The sequence below is a fragment of the Octopus bimaculoides genome, chromosome 5, assembly GCF_046866305.1.
Source record: "Octopus bimaculoides isolate indiv1 chromosome 5, ASM4686630v1, whole genome shotgun sequence".
Taxonomy (NCBI): Eukaryota; Metazoa; Mollusca; class Cephalopoda; order Octopoda; family Octopodidae; genus Octopus; species Octopus bimaculoides.
In genome coordinates this window covers 127,617,577-127,642,672 of record NC_142932.1, presented here as the reverse complement: position 1 = coordinate 127,642,672, position 25,096 = coordinate 127,617,577, and the positions used below count along the sequence as shown (strand labels likewise).

Below are 25,096 nucleotides of genomic sequence, written 5' to 3'. Positions count from 1 at the left end.
GTAGAAGATTTTAATTCAAAACTTTTGAAAACAAGACATTTGTACTGAGAGCCAGAGGTGGTTTCAGCCAGGTTGGTAATGAAAAGGTTACTGTATCAAAAAAAGATTGATAAAGTAGAGACAAGAGAAAGCCCTGTCACTATGCACTACAATGAAGAAGTCTAACACCTGTAGGTGCAGGTGTGGCTGTGTGGTAAGAAATTTGCTTCCCAACCACATGGTCCTGGGTTCAGTCCCACAGCATGGCACCTTGGGAAAGTGTCTTCTATAGCCTCGGGCCAACTAAAGCCTTGTGAGTGGATTTGGTAGACAGAAACAGAAAGAATCACATCAAATGTGTGTGTATTTGTCCCCTACCACCACTTTGCAACTGGTGTTGGTGTGTTTATATCCCCATAACGTAACAGTCCAGTAAAAAAGACTGACAATAAGTATCAGACTTTAAATAAAAATAAGTCCTGGGACTCATTCATTTGACTAAAAGACTCTCCGGGGTAGTGCCCCAGCATGACCACAGTCTAAGGACTGAAACAAGTAAAAAAAAAAATGACAAACCTCACTGAAAAAAAAGAAAACAAGAAAATGAAAATGATGCAAAAATAACCAAACAAATGGCAGTGCCCCAGCATGGCCACAGCTCTGAGCTGAAAATGAAAAAAAAAAAAAAAAAAAAAAAGAGCCAAAAATTCAAGCCAATTTCCCTGAAAGACTCAAAATACTTCCTAAGCAAATTATTTTAAGAAATTAAGCAGCAGAAAGAAGGAAGAAGAAGAAGAATACAGAAAGTTATAAAGAATTGCAGCAATTTCAAACTAAATATCTTTTATTTGTTTTACTTGTTTGACTGTGGCCATGCAGGAGCACTGCCTTGAAGAAATTTTAGTTGAATAAATCAACCCCAGTAATTAAAATCCTGACACTTATTCTGTTGGTCTCTTTTGCCAAACTATTAAGTTATGGGGATATAAACACACCAACACTGGTTGTCAAGAGGTGGGGGGGGGGGGACAAACATGGACACGCATTATATATATCATTGCTACTATGTTAATCTGTCACATGTTCAAATTTGGCCGAATGCATTTTTTACAATATTTATTTTTGCTGGCAATAGTCGGTTCTTTTGGACAAACTATCATATCTCCAGCTGCTTCAGATGCCAAGATATTAAAAATTGTTGAAGTTTAGTACAACAGTTTGGCTATGGAATGGTAGAACTATTTTCCCATTTTCGGAAAAAACATTTTAGACTTATGACACTTTTGCATAATAGTAATGATGTATGTATGTATGTATGTATGTATGTATGTATGTATGTATATATATATATATATATATATATATATATATATATATATGTATATGTATGTATATGCATAAATAAAGGCTACAGACCTCATTAAGGAATAGCAAAATCCTATGAAAGTACTGGTTAGTTACCTATACAAAGAATGTTGGACATTACAGTTAATACTCCACTGCAAGGTAACTATATAAACTGAGGTTTATATATATTTATTTATTATAATACGATAAGAAAATAGAGAGATAATTAATAAATTATTATTTATTGATAAATAATAATAATGATATTAATTATTTCTTTATTTTCTCATCTTATTATATATATATCAGGTCATCCCATAAGTTCTGTCCGATTTTACCTTTACTAAAACTGAATGAAATTTAACAGTATTTTAGAAAGTTTAATGGAATTGAAAATTATTTTTATGCATTTCTGTACACTTAAACTAATTAAATATTATTTTACAGAAAAATAGAATTAAAATTTTTTTGATTAAAACCCTTTCTAACATGGAAGTATGCAAAGAGCATTTGAGGCACATAATGCTTTATGAGGACAAAAAAGGAAACTCTGCAGCCGAAGCTATCGAAATGTTAAATGTTGTAAACAGTGACTTGTTAAAAGGGAAAAAGCTCAACCACAACCGAGAAGGGAACTTCATGGAAAAAAAGGTTCTTCTCTCTATCTAGTGGGAATGCAAAGGAGTAATTCACTTTGAATTGTTACCAGCTAATGCAGCAATCAATGCTCAAGTCTACTGTCAGCAATTAGAGCATCTGAATCAAGATTTAAAGAGAAAAAGACCCGCTTTAGTGAATTGAAAAGGAGAGATGTTTCATCTGGACAATGCATGATCCCACTCTGCAAAGATCGCTTCACAGAAGATCGAAGAGCTTGGTTGGGAAAAAATTCCTCATCCACCTTATTCTCCCGACCTTGCTCTTTCAGACTACCATTTGTTTCGTAGTTTACAGAATCATTTGGGGGACATAACTTTTGCAAGCCAGGAGGAGGTGGAAACTGACATTTCAGAGTTCTTTGCTATGAAACCAAAAGAGTTTTATATTGATGGGATTAAAAAGCTTGTAAATAGATGGAAGGAAGTCTTAAATAATCAGGGACAGTACATTGATGATTAAATTTCAATTAAATATAACATTTGATCACTTGTTTTCTTTATTCAATATTTGGACAGAACTTATGGGATGACCTGATATATGTGTGTGTGTGTGTGTGTGTATGTGTGTGTGTGTACACATACACACACACACAGATTGGGCTTCTTTCAGTTTCTGTGTACCAAATCCACTTGAAAGGCTTTGGTTGGCCCAAGGTTAAAGTAGAAGACATTTGCCCAAGTTTACACACAATGGGACTGAACCTGGAACCATGAGGTTGGGAAGCAAACTTCTTCCCACACAGTCACACTTGTGCCTATATGGAAACATTTCACATTGAAAAGAGAGTAAAAGAAGTGACCAAAAGGAAAGCAAAAAGTCATTTTTCATACACGCAGGGAATTTCTACAAAGTAAGGAAATTGTGGTATAAGCATTTGGTACTAATGTACCTTTCTCAAGAATATTAGCATCATAAGAAGTTGTTCCAACTGGTTTGTGAAATTGGTTTGCTGATAAGTACCACAGTCTTTTTCTTTTGTTGTTGTTGTTGTTTTTAAAGTAAGCATGTGACAAGTGAATATATGTTCCAGTGTATAAGAATACAGGATCAATCATTCAAGACAAAGTGACCGGCATTAAATGAACTGGAGATGAAAGAGAGCGAAGTTGTTTTTTTTAATATAATACAAGTGGGTGTTGAACAGAAATAGCATTAGTGAATTACAACTAACAGTAATAGATTGAAGCATTTATTTATTCAGCAATCCAATTATGCAGCATAAGTTGGATCTTATATAAAACTAATGCCCATTTCATCAGTGCTGGAGAATAGAAGAAAGAGAAAAAATATTTTCATATTTAAGATTTAATTAAATTTTCCATATTCTCAATTTTTTTTCTTCATTTTCTTTGCTAAATTTTACACAATTATCCTAATACAATTTACATTGCACACACAGCACACATATATATACATGTATGTATATATGTATGAACGTGCATGTGTATATATATATATATATATATATATATATATATATATATATATATATATACATGTGTGTGTAAATAAGCCAAGGAGCTAAGAGAAACAACTGACAGTAGCCAGTTGAATGAATTTAGATGATGAGGAAAGGTGTATGGAATACTATACAAGACAAGCTATTGATTAAATGAAACTATCCTTGCTTCAAACGAAAGTAAACAAATACCTAATGGCTTCTACAACAACAAATGAAATGGGGAGATAATCTCAATGATTTAACAATAAGTGCAAGTGTGGCTGTGTGGTAATAAGTTTGCTTCCTAACCACAGGTCCTGGGCTCAGTCCCACTGTATGACACCATGGGTAAATGTCTTCTACTGTAGCCCTCCTGAGTCAATCAAAGCTGTGTGAGTGGATTTGGTAGATGTAAAGTGAAAGAAGCCTGTCATGTACATGTGTGTGCATGCACACGTGTCTTTGTCCCCAACCACTGCTTGACAACCGGTGTTATGTTTGGTTCAGCAAAAAAAGATCAAAAGAATAAACACAAGGCTTAAAACAGAAAAAAAAAAACATGTCCTGGGGTTGAGTCATTTGACTAAAAGTTCTTCAAGGCAGTGCCCCAGCATGGTCACAGTTTCATGACTGAAACAAATAAATGAAAAAAGAACTCTCCTGAATGAACATGCCATTAAGGGAAATACAATGTTTCTTTTTCAAACATCAAGAGGACACTGGTGAATATACACAGGTTCTTGCCTCATTGAGTGTCTGCTGACATTGTGTGGTAGTCGTAAAATGAGTTCCACTGGTATACAAGCAGTGACATTTATTTCCAATACTCACTGGAATCTTGTCCAACCTTGGGGTAATATTACCTTTCTTGGAAACAGGTGAGGTTTGGCAATAGGAAGGGCATCCAGCTGTGGAAAATCTGCCTCAAATGATCATGGGAAATAGACATTAAATGATGGATATACACAACACACACATGTATGTAGATATAAGACACATATGTACACATACACACACACATGTCTTTATATACCTATTACAGCCATAAGGTATAGGTTATCACAACAAGTCTTTGAGAGGAATAACAAACATAGGAATGGAGTAAACTAGAGCTGAAGCCATCAAACATTTCAGCTGATCATGAGGAAAAAAAAAAACAATAAATAAGAAAATAAAACGATGATAAGGATAATAATAGTTATTCTACATCAGTGGTTCCTAACCTGGGTAGTGACCACCCCTTATGAGTATTGTGAATTTACAAGGAAACAGCAGAATGTCAAGAAGGTGCTATCGAGGTGCTGAGAGTTTAGAGTAATCAAGATTCTTCTTACTAATAAAATATTCTTTTCTACTCTGGCACAAGGCCTGAAATTTTGCGGGGAGGGGCCAGTCAATTAGATTGACCCCAGTATGCAATTGGTGCTTAATTTATCGATCCCGAAAGGATGAAAGGCAAAGTCGACCTCAGCAGAATTTGAACTCAGAATGTAAAGACAGATGAAATAGCGCCAAGCATTTCGTTCGATGTGCTGACGTTTCTGCCAGCCTGCTGCCTTCTTACTAATAAAATATTGAAACAGAGAATAACACTTATATTCTAAGCACATTTTCAAAACAACTTCGTCATCTTGTGAGCAGGACCAAGGTTCAAAAACTAATAAATAAGTCTTCACTTTCTCTAGCAATTTCTATAAAAATCTAACACAAGGGAAAACTAGTCCATGCAATTATCTATAAGTGACACAGAGTGGGTGGGATATGAGAAGTACAATAGATAGAAAATACCAAAACACTGCACAGAATTAACTTCAGTCTGATTAAAATAGTGTGCAGGAGTTTTTAATTTTTCCTTGAGCGTGATGGGGGTGGAGCGAAACATGGGGGAGGGGAGCATTTGTAAAATATTATTCAATGAAAAAGGAGTACTGATCCATTTAGAATCACCATTTTATAGCATTAGTTCAATTCTGTACTGAAACCATCTACTTGTAACAGTAAATCAACACACAGTGATTAGCTTATAAATCATCACGGTAGGGACCAACTTGTAATGTTTAACAAAACTCTCTTGTAATAAAGAACTAAAAATATTGGCTTAAAAGAACATTGCTTTATTTTATTTAATCTTTGAACAAAAGAAACAGTCTTGTGACTACAATAATTTAGGAGAGAAAGCATAAAATTGGATTATGGAGGGGGGAAAAAACTGTTAGCACAACACTTGCTAGCAATACGCAAACAGTTTTGATAGTCTGCTGTTGCTACAAAAATGGAATCAATGCAAGAAGATGGAAGAAGTTGTGATAATTAAGAAAATAACTAACTAATCTTGAAAATTTAATCTCACAAGTTGAAGAAAAAGCAAGAACGAATAAATACTTGACAACAGATTGATTAAGCAAAAACAAGCAAATTTGGCAAGAAAAAAAAAGAAAAGAGGTTGCAATGACACTTCTGTGACACAGAACATAAACCTGAAGCCATTTCGAGTGAATCAAGTCATCAATTAAAGCAGTAGTAATGTGTGGAATTAACAAAAATCAATGTAATAACACTTTAGGTATTAAGAGTAAATCAAACAGTCGAGTTTTAACGTAACTTCTTAATTGAGAGAAGAGTAGATTACAAATGAAGATATATTTTCTACCTGCTCTCACTGCTGAAGTGGCACAAAAGCTGTCGTAGACGAGAAGGTTTCTGTTTTGATGTGAAGACATAGATACCGTTATTTACAGGAGAGGTGAACTAATACATACACACACACACACACACACATATATATATATATATATAAATAACAGCCTTAATTGAACATGGGCAGGCAATCTGCTGAACACAGCATTTTCTGGTGAAGGTCATATAATGGAACACTTAACATAAGTATAAAGCATAATGATGTGAGATTAATAGATCCAGCTCTTCAATATATACACCAATATGTATATATTTGAATGCTTTATTGAGATGGAAGTATGAAGGTCTAGAAATATCAAGGATGGATTGGGGGGGGGGGGTTACTTATTCAAACAAACTGCAAGGAACTCACATGAAAATATGGAAACTAAACTTCATAGAAAAGACAAAACTAAAATAGTTGTTTGTAATACAAGCCTTTAAACAAAGCTGTTCTTCAAATCAACAAATACAGTAACATGTATTTTAACTCTCAGGTAGTGTTTAGATGATACATACAGACACATATATATATATTATTGTCATCAATAATTATTATTCCACTGCACCTATTGTGTCCATGGCTTACACTGGGTGCACTTTATGGAATTCCTGCCTACACCTTTTCTACATATCATTTTTTCCTCTCAACCCTTTCTGTCAAAGAGCACAGGCTCAAAATGTCAAAGACTTTTCTATTCTTTCTGAACATTAAACGAATACACCTGCTTGTTGTTCCTACGTCTGTCTTTGTCATTTGTTTTCTGTAAATTTGAACTGTGTGTGACACATCACCACCATCTCTCTTGTCTTCTCTTTCTCTCTCTCTCTCTCTCTCTCCCTCCCCACCTCCAACTGGGGTGACCATGTATTTCCTCTGCAACAAGACACCTGCTTCTGCCTGTCTTTTATACTCTAACCGCTCCTCATCTGGCACAAAAGCAACCTCCTTAAATACCCTCAATACTCACAAAGGACCTCTGTCTTGCAAGTTACTCGGTGACCTCACCAGTGCTGGTGCCATGTAAAAAGTATCCAGTCCACTCTGTATAATGGCTGGTATTAGGAAGGGCATCCAACCATGAAAACCATGCCAAAGCAAACCTCGCTAGTGCTGGTGCCATGTAAAAAAAAAAAACACCCAGTTTACTCTGTACAGTGGTTGGTGTTAGGAAGGGCATCCAGCTGCGAAAACCATGCCAAAATAGGCAGCGGAGCTTGGTGCTTACCAACTAATATCAAACCATCCAACCCATGCTAGCATGGAAGACAGATGCTAAATGATGTGTGTGTACGTGTCTGTGTGTAGGTGTCTGTGTATGGTTGTATATCTTGATAAACGTGCATGCCAGTGCAAAACAAAGTGGAGAAAACAGCATCCAAAGAGCAAAGCCAAAGTTAAAAGTAGAGCGTTTTATTGAAGCAGTAAAATTTCACAAACTATTATTCCTCACATTTATAGCAGAACTTATTTACTGCCTCCAGTGAGTAATCATGCTAATCTACAATCTTTAGTTCATAGCTATTCCACTTACAAGCTATCTGAGTGCAGCTGATGTACCTAAACCCGTCTCTCTTGCTATCTTTTCTCTATTCTTTACTTCTATCCACTCTATCCACTGCTGAGGACTCGTCTGCTACTCGTCCCCACCAGCTCCTTTACCTGTTGCTACAGGCAATCTGTGGCCCATGCTGTGGCTATTAAGTATTTTAGTTTTAGTTAATCTGTAGGATTTTTGCATCAATTGTTTGCATGCGCGCGCACATGCACACACACACACATATATATATATATATGGCTATGTGATAAGCAGTTTGCTCTCCAATCACATGGTTCTGTGTTCAGTCCCATAGCATGGCATCCTGGGCAAATGTTTTCTAGTATAACTCTGGGCTAATCAAAGCCTTGTGAACGGAATTTGGTAGACAGAAACTTAAAGAAGCTTGTTATATGCATGTCCGTCCGTCTGTCTGTCTGTCCGTCCTTGTCTTGACATTGTGTCATAGTTATAAACAAGCATTACTGTCAAACCTGTCTGGCTATGTCATCTTAGCTTCGAAACAGGTCAGGATTGGTAACAGGAATGGTATCTGACCATAGAAATTCTGCCTCAAATAAAATTCCTCCTAACCCATGCACACCTGGAAAAGTGGATGTTAAGCACTGATTATGATTATTTAAATAATGTTAGCTAATTGGTAAGTTTTTGGTGGTAATGTGTAAAATAAATTGTTTCTTAGTGTGCATCATCATCATCACCATCATCATTTAATGTCCATTGTCCATGCTGACATGGGTTGGACAGTTTGACCAGGGGGGGAAAGCCGAGTGGCTGCACCAGCCCTGGTCAAACTGTCCAACCCATGCCAGCATGGACAACTGATGTTAAACAATGATGAAGATGATGATGATGATGCACAAATGGGCTTCTTACCTAATCTACTCAGATCTCCCTCCCCAATATCATCTCTCTCTCTCATACTGCAGCTCTCCCTTGCTAACATGGTACTTTTCTTGTAACACAAAACCATCTCAATTCACAACCATCCTTCAACCATTGATATTGTTCTCTCCACGAACACTTTGATCATTTATGTCTACATCACACGGAACCCCCAAATTACCTCTCCTACCCCCACACACTCCTGCAGCCAACCCAACTTCATGTCATCTCTCTCTCTCTCTCTCTCTCTCTCTCTCTCTTATCCTTTCCCCATCAACTCTATAATCATTACCATCCTGCTGCTCTCCTTTGCTCTCTTCTACATCTGCCTCTTCCAACTCATGCATCATTGGTCATCCCCCACCCCTTATCCACCCTTCAACCCTACCCTATGGTTGTGACACACATCCTCTCCCTTCTCCAATTCCTTGCTCTCCCATACACTTTTGCAAACTCTCACTGAATCCCCTAAATTCCTCTATACCTACTCACTTCTACTCATTTTGTACATTAAGGGACCACTAATAATCTCATCACCGCTATTTATGCCTGTGCAGCTCCTCAAAAGAAACAAAAAAACAAAAACATACTCTGGCCCCTTCTCTCACACTTTAATTCCTTCTCTCCAAGCATAAAGCTAACCTTTACCTTGGTTCAGAGCCTTGTGAGCTGCATTGCAACTTCAGCAACGAATGCTAAAAAGTGGCATCCGACAATAGAAACCCTGACGAAAGCAGACACTCGAACAAGATGGAACCACTGGACCCTGTTAAACTGTCCAACCGATGCAAGCATAACACATAGATGGTAAATGATGCTGATGCACAATGTTTATATAAATCAACTTTGAAAAAAAAACTAGAGAAAACAAACAAAAATACAAATAAAAACCACCACTAACAAAATAACACGAACCATTTATGTCTACTTGACCATATAAGGGAAGACTTGTGTTGACTTTTATAGGATTAAATAAATATCCAGTGTGAGAGAGATCAATGGAAGGAAGAAATTGCGAATACATGAGGGAAAGAAAGAGAGAGACAAAGAAAGTAAAACAAAGAGATCTGACATCTGACATGACTTAATTGATGATTAAAATATTTAATCTATGGTTAAAAGATATTAACATATGATAATCATCAGACAACACTCTTCCTACCCAGCCTTCTTTATTATTTAAATTAAAAACAAAACAATGAAGATACTACTGTTAAAAGTAAACTGAACTCATTACTTTTTAATTAGTAAATTAATAATTGTCCAAATTTATATTAATTAAAATCCTATCTGTGAAATACAATATTTATTATCATATCAATTTCTTCTCAGCACAATAACCAAGCGAATTTCAAGCAAAATGTGTATGAGTATGTGTACACACACACACACACCATCATCATCATCATATTCAATTAAAAAGAAATTCAGTTATTTATCTACATTTTTATGGAGTTTGTATTGTATTATACTTGTTTATAATTATTATATGCTAATTTGAAACATTTGGGGCATATTTTTACTGTATAAATTGCTTTTACAAAAAAAAAGAAAAACCGATTTCTTTACAATTCTTTTTATGTTAATGTATTGATCGAAATAAAAGTTAAAATGAGATGACTAGTTCCAATACAACTTTCTTTGGTATTCAGATTACTCTGTCAAATAGAATGCTTATTCATTCGCTTGGTTTTAAATTAATCCTGCATTATCTTGTAGCTTTGAGATTTTGATCATGTCATCATCAGTCATCATCATCGCTTAACATGCACTTTCCTGGCTGGCATGGGTTGGACGGTTTGACTGAGAACTGGCAAACCTGGAGGCTGCACCAGGTGCCAGTCTGATTTGGCAAGGTTTCTACAGCAGGATGCCCTTCCTAATACCAACCACTCTGAGAGTGTAGGGGACTCCAATAGTGTAGTGGCATATTTTTGGAATGACATTATAGGGTAGGTGTCAAAGACAGGATCTGGCTGGTTTGAACATAAAACTAGTGGAATATTTAGGCTGGATATGACTGGTTTAAATGGTAAAAGGGTTAAGAAAGTTCTTGATCTACATTTTCAAATTTTGAATGAGAAAAGAGCAACATGTGTTTTAAGGCCATTTTATCAGCTTAGGCTAGAGGTAGCCTTGTGGGTCCCATAACAATTTTCTTCATTTTGACCTACCTTCTATTTATTTCAAGCATTTGACTGTGGCCATGCTGGAGCACTGATTTAAAGGGTTCTAGCCAAAGAAATAGACCCCAAGACTTATTCTTTGTAAGCCTATTACTTATTCTATTGGTTTCTTTTGGCAAACCGGGGACACAAACAATACCAGTTGTCAAGCGGTGGAGTGGGGACAAACACAAAGGTACACACACAGAATATATATATATATATATATATATATACACATACACATACATACATACACACACACACACACACATATATGCAACGGGCTTCTTTCAGTTTCCCCTCACAAGGTTTTCGTCAGCCTAGGGCAACATTAGAAGACACTTGCCCAAGGTGCCACACAGTGGGACTGAACACAGAACCATATGTCTGAGAAGCAAGCTTCTTATCACATAGCCATGCCTGTGTCTACATTAGTTTTACATTAATTTTATTAAACTTCTAGATTTTATCCATAATGACATCATTATTTTTATTACTAATAACCGAAGCTGATTTACATTTTCTCAGTAAATCCTTGTTTATAAAATCATAGAAATAAATCTGAATCATTCAAAGTACTAACGAAATCAGTGGAGATGATATCAGACATAAAGATTATGAAATCTTTCTAACCTATCAGAGTTGGACCATTGAAGAGGGGCTAAAACACTCAAGACATTTTATCCAGCAAATAAATACTGCATTTAATGTTTATTTTTTAATTTATTTCAGTCAATAGACCGTGGCCATGCTATGGCACTGCCTCGAAGAGTTTTTCAACTTGGTATTTGTTCTATTGGTTTCCTTTTCCAAACTGCTAAGTCATGGAGACAGAAGCACAACAATATCTGTTAAAGACTGTCATACCGGCCATGACGAAGGGAAATAGCCCTGAAACTCGAGTCGCCTTTATATATATATATTTATATTTATATATTTATATATTTGATCCTTTATATTGAACACTCAATATTTCATCTACATTCAATACTTTCTTTCATGGTGCCATCCATTTTTATTTTATTTTATTTTATATATTGTATATTGTATATCATATTATATATTGTATATTCCATATTCTATACCCCACATTAGTTCTGCAGGAATATAAATAAAACATAAAAAACAGACAGTGTTGGAACTCTTTTAAGCAAAATAATATATTCCTCTATACACAATCATACAAAAAAATCCACCCTTTTTTTGTATTTATTTTTACTCGCATATATATATATATATATATATATATATATGATGGGCTTCTTTCAGTTTCTCTGTACCAAATCCACACACAAAGATTTAGTCGGCCCAAGGCTATAGTAGAAGATACTTGCCCAAGGTACCATGCTGCAGGACTGAACCTGGACCCATATGGTTGGGAGGGACGCTTCTTACCAAAACCGGCATGCCTGCGCCTATAAAGAATTGTTTTGCAAAATGTATTACGTACCATATTGAGTAGTGGTCTTCTTGGTCATAGACTGAGATACTTGTGTGTGTGTGTGTTAAATGTAAAAGCACATTTGCATGTTTACTCTTATATAGACACATGCACAAGCAGACACAAACATATTGTTATTGAGAGAGAGAGAGAGAAAGAGAGAGAGAGAGAGAGAGAATGGCAAACCCCATTGCAAAGTGATAATAACTTGATGGCAAGTCCATGACCCGGATTCAATTGTGACCCCCCCCCCCCCCAGTGTAGGGTTAGGGTTAGGGTTAGGGCTACTTGATGCCTGATGCACACACACACTTGACAAAGGCGAGAACGCTGAACAGTTTCCCATTTCCTGCTCTTATAAAAGCAGGGTTCCACATCGATTTCAAGAAATGGTGTTAGTTATAATGCAGAACCATAATAATGTTCACAAACTGATGTTTCATAAAATCAAGATGGAACTGAGCGGCAGCTGAAAGAAAACAACAACAGGAAGGCAACATGCAATCAAGGCAAAACAAATTCAGCACCAAATATAACTGCAATTAACACCAGTTTTTACGCACCAATTGCTCGAGGTCTTTTATCAGGATTCATGGTTAAAAGGCTCTGAATGGCAGCACAGGCTTCTTCTGATAATACCTCATCTCCTTCAGGCCAAGGAATATCTGAAAATAATTTAAGTCCAATAAACCAACAATAATTACAAAAAAAAAAAATAAATGAAATAAAGTCTGAATAAATATGAAAAATTTAAATTAACATTTTGCATTAAAAAAAATTTCCCATTGCAAAATCAATTACTCTCTAAGATGAGCAGCCATAAGGTGTAATTAGTCCATAGTTGATTACTAAGACACATTTCTTCACTAATTTCCTCAAGCACTGATTCATTGCCTAATAAGGTTGGTTTTACATAAATGTTGTTATTTTAATAAGTTATATGTCAACAGCGTCTTTAGTTTTCTCTCGGACTCTAAGTCTTTTTGTTTTTTGCTTACTTTTTGTCCTTGGGTTTTACGCATACGATGTAGATGCTCTCAGCTCACCTGATCAAAGTATTAACCAAGTGGATTGGATGATCTACACACAGGCATCGATTGATACATCTTTTATCTTATACTTGCTTCAGTCATTAGACTGTGGTCATGCTGGAGCACCATCTTGAACAATTTTTAGTCAAACAAATCGAGCCAGTACTTATCTTTTTCTTTAAGACTCTTACTTATTCTATCAGTCTCTTTTGCTGAACTGCCAAGTTATGGGGATTTAAACACACCCACACCAATTGTCATGTGGTAGTAGGGACAAACACACATATATATGTAAGATGAACTGCTTTCAGTTTTCATCTACCAAATCCACTTGCATGGCTTTGGTTGGCCTGAGGGTATAGTAGAAGACACTTGCCCATGGCGCCATGCAGCAGGACTGAACTCAGAACGGTGTAGCTGGGACACAAGCTTCTTACTACACAGCTACGCTTGCACCTGTAGAAAAATCTCAGCTAATGATATTCAGTGCAGTCACTACAATAATGAAGTGTTACTGATTAAATGAATGAATATATTAAATTAGGGAGGTATCTCAATAAAGGTACTGTGTAATGAACAACCCAAGTTACTTAGTCAGCATCTCTAGTTTATTAATTTTTGTGAGAGAATGAATCAAAACCTGTGCAGTTTTCAATTTATTAATTCAATGAAAATACTGAAGAGATTCCCATGACTGATGCAGAATCTCCGAGATTGGCGGGAAATATAAGCTGCTGATGACTGAGCTTCTGGAAATAAATACCTGTTGGAAAAAGATGAGTGGGGAGGGTATTCTGAAGGATGGCAGGTCTAAGAAGGATTGGAAAAAATATTTTAGTGGAGAACCATGGGATAGAAGTGAAGCAGAGAAGGATAATGATAGGAAGTGAGATGAGTTTGGCTTGTCCGAGTTGGAGGTTAACAAGTGCAGATGAGGAAAGTTTGCTGTAGTAGTTAAGGAAGAGATTCAGAGAATGTGAAAGCTGGCCTTTGTATGAAATCTGAGGGCTTTAGATAAATATTGTTTATAGGTGCAAGAGAGGCAATGTGGTAAGAAGTTTGCTTCTCAAAAGGGTTCAGGCTCAGTCTCACTGCATGGAACCTAAGGCAGTTTGCCTTCTACCAGAGCCTTACAAGTGGTAAACAGAAACTGAAAGAAGCCCATCATATATATATATATATATATATATATATATATCAATGATAAATGGCATTAGGGAGGGCATCCAGCCATAGAAACCATGCCAAATCAGAATGGAGTCTGGTGCAGCTCTGGTCAAACTGGTCCAACCCATGCCAGTATGGACAACGGACATTAAATGATGATGATGATATATGGTTGGAAGACATAGCACACACACACACACACACACACACACACATATATATATATATATATATATATATATACACACACACGCTATGTCTCCCAACCACATATATATCATCATCATCATCATTATCATTATATATATATAATATTCTTGATATTTGTTCAAATCAGGTGCAAATGATGTTTTTTATATGTCCAGATACTTGTGTGGCCAGACATATAAATTACAAAGCTGTGTGTGTGTTGGGGGATAAGTACTTTTCTTTTCACCGTATTTTTAACAGTCTTTTTTTTCTTTTCTGTGAGCCAGAGAAGAGGGAGCTGTGTGCATGCCATTGTCATTTCCCCCCCCCCCCCATCTACATCCCCTCAGACTGGTCTGATTACTGCAACTGATGTCCAGTCTGCAGCCCCCACCCCAACCATCTGCAGGTCAAGGCCTGCAGAATTATGGGCTGATAAGATTGTTTTATGTTGGTGAATAGAGACAAAGTTATTTAAAAGAAAAGTATAAAAGTACCCCCGAATAGTCTTTAAAGTACCTTTCCCCACCACTTTTGGCATGAAACCAAAACAGAGACAACATTAGAAATCATTACTTCAACAATTTAGAAAGATTTAGTAGAAAAATTTCCCTAAAAAAAAATTCATTTTATGGGGAATTAGAAACAGCGTAAATAAATCTCAGAAGTGATTTGGTCTGAGACTGTGTTGAACCTGAAGCATTTCCATCAAAGACGAGCCATTCTAGCCATCTAAAACATAAAAACTGATAAAACAAAACTGACTCGTCCATGATATAATTACTGCGTTAATAAAATCCTTGAGAAGTTTCATTAATTGAGTTGCAACTTTCATAACCATCATCAGTCTACAAGTAACATTTTGATAAGCTCTCTGTAATATTTCGAGCCACTTAAAAATATTCAATCAAAGACAATTCCAGTAAACCTTTGAAGAAAACTCACTGAATTTAGAATGAAACACAAGAAAAAACACAAAGTAGAACACAGAAATATCCACAACAACAAACTGAAGTTGGTTTAAGATATTTTATGGAACTAGATAGAAGTAAAATCTGATGAAAAGACTCATCACTTGGATGTCATTCAATAAAATTATGCCATAATTACATAAAGGGTCTACTGTCATTCCTATTCCTCCAGCAACTATGAAATTTTTATCTCCTCTTACTCCTCCTCCTCCTACTTTTAAAACCACTTATTGGCTTATCAGGACATATCTTTGGCCGTATAACAGAATGTCAATTTAATCTACCGGTGTGATGCAATTAAAATGTGTCCTTGCATTTAATCCTTGATGGAATCAAAGATTGACCGAAGATATGAGGAACTATGTCACCTCTGTTCAATTTGATATAAGGGGTTGTGATCAGATCATTAAACTTGACAGACAAATGCAAAAGTGGAGTGAGCCACTTTTAATTTGATGTTAGAGCTAAAATCTAAACCACAATTTGTCAACTGAATCATCTTTCTTCCAGCTACACTCCACTACAACCAAAAAGACCCAGCCATTCTGTCTCTTTAAAAAAAAGAGACAAGTATCCAAAATGTCCGATTTTCCACTCCACTCTTCAGCAAATTAAATTATTTTTCTTCTACAAATATTTATAGAATTATTTTGCCAATGGAAGAGCCTTGTCTTTTACTTTTTACTTGTTTCAGTCATTAGACTGTGGCCATACTGGGGCACCGCATTCAAAAATCTTTAGTTGAATGAAACAGTTCTGGTACTTTCTTTAGTTTAAAGCCCGGTACCTATTCTATCAGTCTCTTTTAGTGAACTGCTAAGTTACAGGGATGTAAACACATCAACACTGGTTGTCAAGTGGTGGTGGTGGTGGAGGACAATCACAAAGACATGCACAAACATATGCATTCAGACATACATATATACATACACACACACACAACAAGCTTTTATAGTTTTTGACTACCAAATCCACTCACAAGGCTTTGGTAGGCTTGGGGTTGTAGACGAAGAGACTGGCTAAGGTGCAATATAGTGGGACTGAACCCAGAACTATGTGGCTGAGAAGCAGGCTTCTTAACACACAGCCATACCTGTGCCTTTATGATTAGTATTAGGATATAATTATAATTTTTTTTCTCTTTCTTATTCTGTATTCTATCTGAAAAGAGTTGGAAAGTCACGTGAAAGATGAAAAACAGTCAAGCAATTTTTTTTAAATGCTCTATATGGTCTTTTGACCAACTGGAAATAGCTGCCAAATGCTAATCTTAAAAAAGAAAACAGAAAAAAAAAAATGGCTGTGTGGTAAGAAGCTTGCTTCCCAACCACATGGTTCTGGGTTCAGTCCCTCTGTGTGGCATCTTGGGCAAGAGTCTTCTACTATAGCCTCGAGCCGACCAAAGCCTTGAGTAGATTTGGTAGACGGAAACTGAAAGAAGCCTGTTGTATACATATGTATATATTTCTGTGAGTGTCTGTGCTTGTTCCCCTACCATCACATGACAACCAATGTTGGTGTGTTTACGTTGCTGTAACTTAGCAGTTTGGCAAAGGAGACCGATAGAATAAATACCAGGCTTACAAAGAATAAGTCAGGGGGTTGATTTGTTTGACTAAAGGCGGTGCTCCAGCATGGCCACAGTCAAATGACTGAAACAAGTAAATGATGAAATGACTGAATAGATACAGCATAACAGAAAAAGAGACATGATGGTCATATCTGGAACTCCTTTGATAATAAGGCTGCTTGATAAGAGCTGATATAGAACCAAATGACAACAAAACCCACTATTCAATCAGACTCAATAGGAAGAAATAAAAAGCCACAGTGCACAGTCTGAATTCTTTTTAACCCTTTAAATTTTAACCAATGGTGTGTAACTATAAAGCACATGATTCCTTTTCAAAAGCACACTTCACTTTTCTTACCAGCTTCTTTCCAGATTGAAGAAAGAAAAAAAGAAAACCAAAAACACAGAACAAAACAAAACCACAGCTGATAGAGACACAAATACAGAAACATTGATTTACAGAGATCTAGAAAAGATTGGTTTACTCTCATAATGTATATCACAGAGAATCATGAAAAATATTTCCCAGTAGGAAGGAAATATACTTAAATCTGTGATTAATCTATCAATCATATTTCTTTGGACACTGCATTCACACCTCTGTCACTGTACCACCTCTAAACGCATAAGAAATATCACTAACACATTGAGCAGTTACACCTCCTCTTCAACAGCAGCAGCAGTTGCTACTGCTACTGCTGCTGCTGCTGCTACTTACAGTCCCATCCCAATGATAACTAACAAAACTATTGATTTCTATCATAAGAAGAAGGTCACACATTTTGGCAGAGGTAAGAATGGACTACACTGAACCTGGCAGCTGACTGGTACTTATTTTCTTGGGTACCAAGATAAATGGCTGAATGGATTTAGTGAAATTCGAAATTGGAATATGAAGTAGAGAGACAGCTACTAAATAGTAGAATGCATTTTTTTGTCCTACATTCTATTAATTTTGCTAATCCACCCCATTTACAAGAAGAATTCTGAAAGTACAAGTGTGAGTGAGTGTATGAAATTTTGTAACATAAAATCAGAAGAGAGTAATTTTGCTTACAATTTTTGTTCAACTTTTTGAATGTAAACTATGGAATAAAGTAAAAATATTTTTTCCCAATGTATAAACCAGGTTATATACACTGTATATGTGGGATTTAGATTTTTTTAAAATTGTTAGTCTGTCTGTTTGTCTGTCTCTCTCTCTTGCACACACACACACACACCAACTCATATTTTTGATTTAACATACACATATACATACAGGGGTTGGACAAAATAATGGAAACACCTTAAAATTTCAAACAAATTAATTTCAATATGGGGCAGGAACAATGAGAAATAAGAATGAGTTGGTGGAAGGTGTGATATTTGGGGCATGTTGTATTCTTTACAGTTTTCTTTCACTTTTTTCTCTCTCCATGTCTCTCCCCCATAGCAAGACACCTATTTCAGCCTCTCTACTTCCCTGTCATGCTCTAACCTTTCATCATCCGACACTAGATCCCCCTCTTTTGTGGGAAGACACCTGCCTCTGTCTCTCTGTCACACTCTAACCTTTCATCCTCCAACACAAGTTCCTCTCTTCAAATGCCCTTGCCCCTCTCGAAATTCCTTGTCTTGTGAATTACTTAGTGACAGTGCTGGTGCCACGTAAAAACCATCCAGTCCACACTGTAGAGTGGTTGGCATTTGGAAGGGCATCCAGCTGTAAAAATCACGTCCGAACTAACCTCGCCTGTGCTAGTGTCACATAAAAAGCACTGAGTCCACTCTGCAGAGTGGTTGGTGTTAGGAAGGGCATCCAGCTGTAAAAACCCTGCCAAAACAGGCACAGTAGCCTGGGGTAGTCTTCTACCTGACTGGCTCCTGTCAACCGTCCTACCCATGCATGCATGAAAGACGGACATTAAACGATGATGATGATCAATCTTAATAGTCATAGAATGATGCCCGTTGGAATGGTTCTGGACTTTGGTTTCCCAGTCATTTTGTGTCTCAATTCCAACCATTTTGAAGGTTGATTTTAGCTGATCTTTGTTAACAGTGGAAAAGATATTCTCATGGTTTTTGAGGTTTTTTTTCTGATGGTTAATTTACTAACGAGTATTTGAGAAGGAAATCTCTCTTTTTTTTTGTTCTGTCTTCCTTACCATCACCACAAATGTTTCACTGTGGTTGAGCTTCTAATAGCACTGCTTTAATATTCTCAAGAGGAACATTAAGTTTTCCAATATCATCCTCCAGGTATCACAAAACTGTCTACCTTTTTTTATGCATCAACTTCAAAATAATTAGCATTTAAAAATTCACCAACAATTGACTTTAAGATTTGTCTATCATAACTCACACAGGCCATGAGAATATTTGAATTATTAAATATTGACTCATCAACTAGGATTGAAGACTTGCACTATTGAAGTGCAGACCCCAGACTTTTCTCCACTTCAATGGCCATTTTGTCAATGTGTCTGCTTATTGACCTTACACTTTAACTTATACATTTTAACACGGTCTGAGAGTTTTCTTCATAACAGTTTCAGTTACATCTCTAATACTTGGTATAATTTTTTCTACTCTAGGCACAAGTCCCGAAATTTTGGGGGAGGGGGCCAGTTGATCAGATCAACCCCAGTATGCAACTGGTACTTAATTTATCGACCCCCGAAAGGATGAAAGGCAAAGTTGACCTCAGCAGAATTTGAACTCAGAACATAGAGACAGATGAAATGCCGCTTAGCTGACGTTTCTGCCAACTCACTGCTTTAATACTTGGTATAATTAAAAATATCTTTCTCAATGACATATGATCTTTTTTTTCTTTACTGTATTAAGAGAGATGGTGTATGATACCTTCAGCTGCTCTTCATAATCATATGTATAATGGCTGTTGTTAAATTTGGCTGTTTTTATTTTTATTTTGTTATTATCCTAAAAAAGATCAAGATCTTCTTCTTTTTTTTTTTATCTGAATGAATCTATTTGAGATGATCCTTTATCTTTGCAAATTTTATGGCATCATTACAGAACGATATTTTTTTCCCCATAACAGTGACAATAAAACATTTGCTTTATTGGCAAGTGATAGCATAAATTCAAATTTCAAATATTCTTGCAAATACTGTTGGCACTTCTTCGTACTGGTATGGGTTATAAATTTTCAAAAAATAAAATAAAGAGTAAATACAAAATTGTCCAACAACTGAAACCACTCACCTGTAAATAGTCAATAATCATAGACAAGCATGAGGTGTCTGCATGAGGTAGTCTTCATGGAAAGTGTGAGTTTGTTCTTAATTGGTTCACCAATCAGCTAGCTGGGTTTGCAAATTCACTACATGTATGCCAACATGATATCTGCCGAGACATTTTGAATTTCTGTATCGTATTGCAGATGGAACTTTTTAAATCAAATCTTATTCATATTGAAGAAATAGTTCACTAATATCTCAGCACCTTTAATGCTCAGAATTGTTTCAGGTGTTTATTGACCCCTTGGATAGACCCCCAGGGGTTAATTAATACTGACCATTTTGCCAACCCCTGCAACACATTCTGCAAAGTAGTTGACATTAAGAAGGGCATGAGACCATAGAAACGATGAGCAGAATATGACACGGTCCACTGACTTATTGGATTCTATCAAATTGTCCAAACCATATCAGCATGGAAGATGGACATTATTACATGATAAGAATGATGAATTCCCATAAGATGTTCATTCTCTTTTCTTGAGGATGGAGGATAACAAATGACTCTTTAAATTCACTTGGGACTGAGCAATATTCTGTTTTCAGATGCAATCTGCTATGTTTCAGTTACTCAGGAAGAATATTCTCTTCCAGTCCAGAGAATTTTCATGCATTCACATTGTTCATGGCATTTTCAAACATTCGAAATAATGACTGCATTCATCCATAGCAGTTCAGGATGATGTGAGAATGTGTATGCGTATTGTCCAATTAGTGGTAAAGATGTATTTTCTAAAACAGAGCACTTATCATTAAACAAGGCATAACTAGAAACAAGTTTCTTTTCTCCCTTTTTAACAGAAGTTTATCCTCTATCTATATTATGGAAAGTAGCTAATATGCAATGGGATTTATGTATGTATGCATGTATGTACATACGTATGCATATAGTAACAAAAAAAAAAAAGCAGCTGTAAATAAAATATGATATAGTCAAAGTGATGAAAGCATAAATCTAAAACTTATCAGATTTACTATTATACTTTTACCACTGTAACTAATGATATGATCACCATCACCAATGTGATGGCCACAATCCAGTTGTCAAAGTTGTAAATCCTTCTAAACCATCCAGAGAAAAGCTGTTAGAAGCAAAGAAAGTGAAGTAGAAGGTTTCAATAGATTTTTGGCTTTTTTAATCATATAAGCATCAGAAATGAATTATTCAACTGTTTCTAAATTCCAGCAGATTAGCATTGATACTAATACTTCCTAAGAAAGCTCTCGTTAGCATTAAAAACCATCTAATGATGCTTTAAGTTAAGAGAAAAGATAGGAAAAGATTAGCAAATAAGATTTTTACATTTCATTTGCTATCAGACAGAAATTAATGGATCCATTGAAAGAGTCTTAGAACAGTATGGATTGTTATGAAAGATAATCCAAGGACAACATGAAGGAAAGGATTAAATGCTATCAGATTTATACTTATATGGGATAAAAATCTGATATTCTTGAATTAATAAATCCCTTTTGAGCATATGCATATAGAAGCTGGACTGAATAGTTGAGAATTTCATTCTACAATCACTAAATCATAAGTTCAACCTGCTCATACAGCACAATGGCAATTGGATTCTACAAGGGGCCTGGGGCTGACTTGATTCTTATTAGTGAAGCTGGGTGGTTTAGTGGTTTGGGTAATCAGCTTGTGATTGTAAGGTTGTGCGATCGATTCCCAGCAGTGTGTGGTGTCCTTGAGCAAGACACTTACTTCCACATTGCTCCAGTCCATTAAGCTGGCAAAAGCGAGCTTGTTACAGAAATATCTTCAACATAATCCTCAGGTAAACTCATAAATACAAAGGAGGAAGTTTTGTTGGTCAAACAACTACATCACCGAAACTGATGCAAAATTCATTTTGATGTATATTTATATGTAAAGGTGAAAGCATGGCTATGTAGTTAAGAAGTTTGCTTTGCAACCATATGGTTCCAGGTTCACTCCCATTGTGCAGCAGCTTGGGGAAGTGTCTTCTACTATAACTCTGGGCTGGCTTACCAAAGCCTTGAGAGTGAATTTAGTAGAGGAAACTGTGTGGAAGCCAGTTGTGTGTATGTGTGTCTTTGTGTGTGTTCCACCACTGCATGACTATTTGTTTACATCTCCGTAACTTAGCAGTTTTGGCAAAAGAGACAGACGGTAAGTTTCACACTTGAAAAAGCAAGTCCTGGTGTCAATTTGTTTGATTAAACTCTTCAAAATACAGTGTCCCAGCATGGGCACAGTACAATGGCTAGGACAAGTAAAAGATAAAAGACACATGTTTGCTTACATACAGTTTATACATTCCTCTGATACAGTTTTCCAATTAAATACAAACACACAAAAATTGTATTATTTTAAAAAGGTAAGGTTTATTTTTGTTGCTCTTGTGGCAAATGAAACAATTTATAATTAGGCCACACAAGAAATGGTATGGGACCAGTAATAACTTCAAAGATCCCCAGAGGGAAAGAAGGCAAATTTGACACCAACAAAATCTGAATTTGTGACATAAACGCATGCAATACTGCAAAGCACTTATTTTTAGGTTGGAGTGTTTTTTATTAGTCAACAACAAAACAAAAGGTCATAACAATTGCTATAAATTATTGTTATATTCATCATTGATACATTCTATATTAGATTTATATTGCTTTTGTTTTTCAGTAAAATCACATGAGTAGCATTAAACAGCTCTCGGTAGAATATACAGTATATGTGATAAATGTTTATTACTGACACTGAATTTGTTAGATTGTTCTCAAAATACTCTTCTCATTTTATTGACATACAAGCTGAAAGATTTGTCTCTTTTCAATTCACAATGGGCAGTGTACACCACTGTCTAACTAAGGAAGCTCTCTCTAAATAACACTACTTATAAAAAATCATTGCATCTGTTACAGACTTCATACAACACAACCATAACAAAACTGTTTGCAAACACTTCCTCTCTACTCCAGCTATCACACTGTGATGGACACATACTTAGCCACTACATGCAAAAACTTGTACCATCATTTTAATATAATAAGGTTATTGGCCTTGATGCTGTCCCCTCCATTACCCTCCAAAACTGTTTAAAAGGTCTGGTCTCATTTCAGGTTTTGGTGTTTAAAATAGGGATCATCATCATCATCGTTTAACATCCGCTTTCCATGCTGGCATGGGTTGGACGGTTTGACTGAGGACTGGTGAACCAGAAGGCTGCACCAGGCACCAATCTGATCTAGCAAAGTTTCTACAGCTGGATGCCCTTCCTAATGCCAACCACTCCAAGAGTATAGTGGGTGCTTTTACGTGCCACCAGCACGAGGGCCAGTCAGGCGGTTCTGGCAGCGACCACGCTCAAAAGGTGTTTTTACGTGTTACCTGCACGGGAGCCAGTCTGGCAGCACTGGCAACAACCACACTCGAATGTTGTTTTTCACATGCCACCGGCACATGTGCCAGTAAGGCGACGCTGGCAACAATCATACTCAAATGATACATTTCATGTGTTACCAGCATGAGAGCCAATCAGTGGCCCTGGCAACAATCACGCTCAGATGTGTTTTTAACATTCCACTGGCACGAGTGCCAAGAGAACAGATTTTTTTTATAGAAGGAAGAAAACATCTGAAATACTAAAAGAGAATGAAATACTTTGTTGTTAAGTGATATAGCTATTAGATATTTAATAATGTACAGTTACCAATAAAATACTGGTGGATGGTATTAATTCTTTCCCACTGAAACTGATAACTTTGTACTCATATTAGAAACACTAACGAGGTTAGGGTATACTGTCTGGTTTCACTGATATGTATTTCCAGCTCTGGAAAATTGTAGCTTTCTAAAACTTTTAAATTATAAACAATCTGCACATTCTCTTGGAATTCTTTCGGTAAAACTGAGGGAGATCATTGTAGAGTTTTCGTGAACCAGTGTTAATAACACTGATCCAACTTCCAGGTGTTTTACAAAGGACTCATTTCCTCCATCTTTGATAGTTTTGGTACCAGATTGCATACTTTAGTTCATGGAATAGGAGAGCAGATTTTAATAAACAGTTTTTTTTTTCTCTCCAGAAGGAATTTTGTTATAAAATTTGTAATCTATCCCCTTAACACTCTTGCTTATTCATACATTTTGTAGAATAACAGACGAAGGATGCTTTCTGAATTTCCTGCCCACCACTTCTGTGGACTTTATAGCATTTTAAAAATGTTCATCAAACCATGGATAGCATTTCCATTTTGGAACTGTGGAGATTGTCCCACATATTTGCAGGAGACACTTAGCAAATATTAAGATTGGATCAGTTTCATAAACAAAATCAATATTGTTTAGTTTTTCATATAATAGGATTGGAAATGGCTTCAATCTGTCTTGTCAAGTTTAAGAATCTTTCATTCCTTCAGGCTTCATAGTTTTGTAAGATTATAGGGAAGAAACTGTTTGTATAAGATCATTGCTAGTATTAACATTATTTCCTGCGTGAAAGTATGTGAAATAGTTCTCATTAAATATGCATAAATCATTATTGAATGGAATCTTCCAGCTATTTACCTTTATGGCTGGAGCAGTTGGTGATCCTTAAAGTCTGCTGTGATTAAGTAGGGTTTAGAGAGTTGAGCTATTAAGCTATTATGCACTATCAATATCTACATTACATGGAAGCTACATTATTATTTTATAAAGAAAATGGTAACAGTGACACATATTTTTATGTGGTTGTATAACTCTCAACAAAACTGAATATTTTATGAGTTTGGAAGAATCTCTAAGACTCC

General features: G+C 36.1%; 1 protein-coding gene across 2 annotated transcripts in view; it reads right to left on the bottom strand.

Moving 5' to 3' along the window:
* Positions 1-25,096, bottom strand: part of LOC106867829 (serine/threonine-protein kinase greatwall) — a 729,021-nt gene that overhangs the window by 94,338 nt on the left and 609,587 nt on the right. For both annotated transcript variants that reach the window (XR_016242045.1, XM_089353060.1), the window contains exon 14: positions 12,720-12,821. Coding sequence is in view for 1 of the 2 variants with exons in the window: in XM_089353060.1 (XP_089209186.1) it covers positions 12,720-12,821 (102 nt within the window). In the remaining variant the exon portion in view is untranslated. The remainder of the gene's footprint in view (positions 1-12,719; positions 12,822-25,096) is intronic.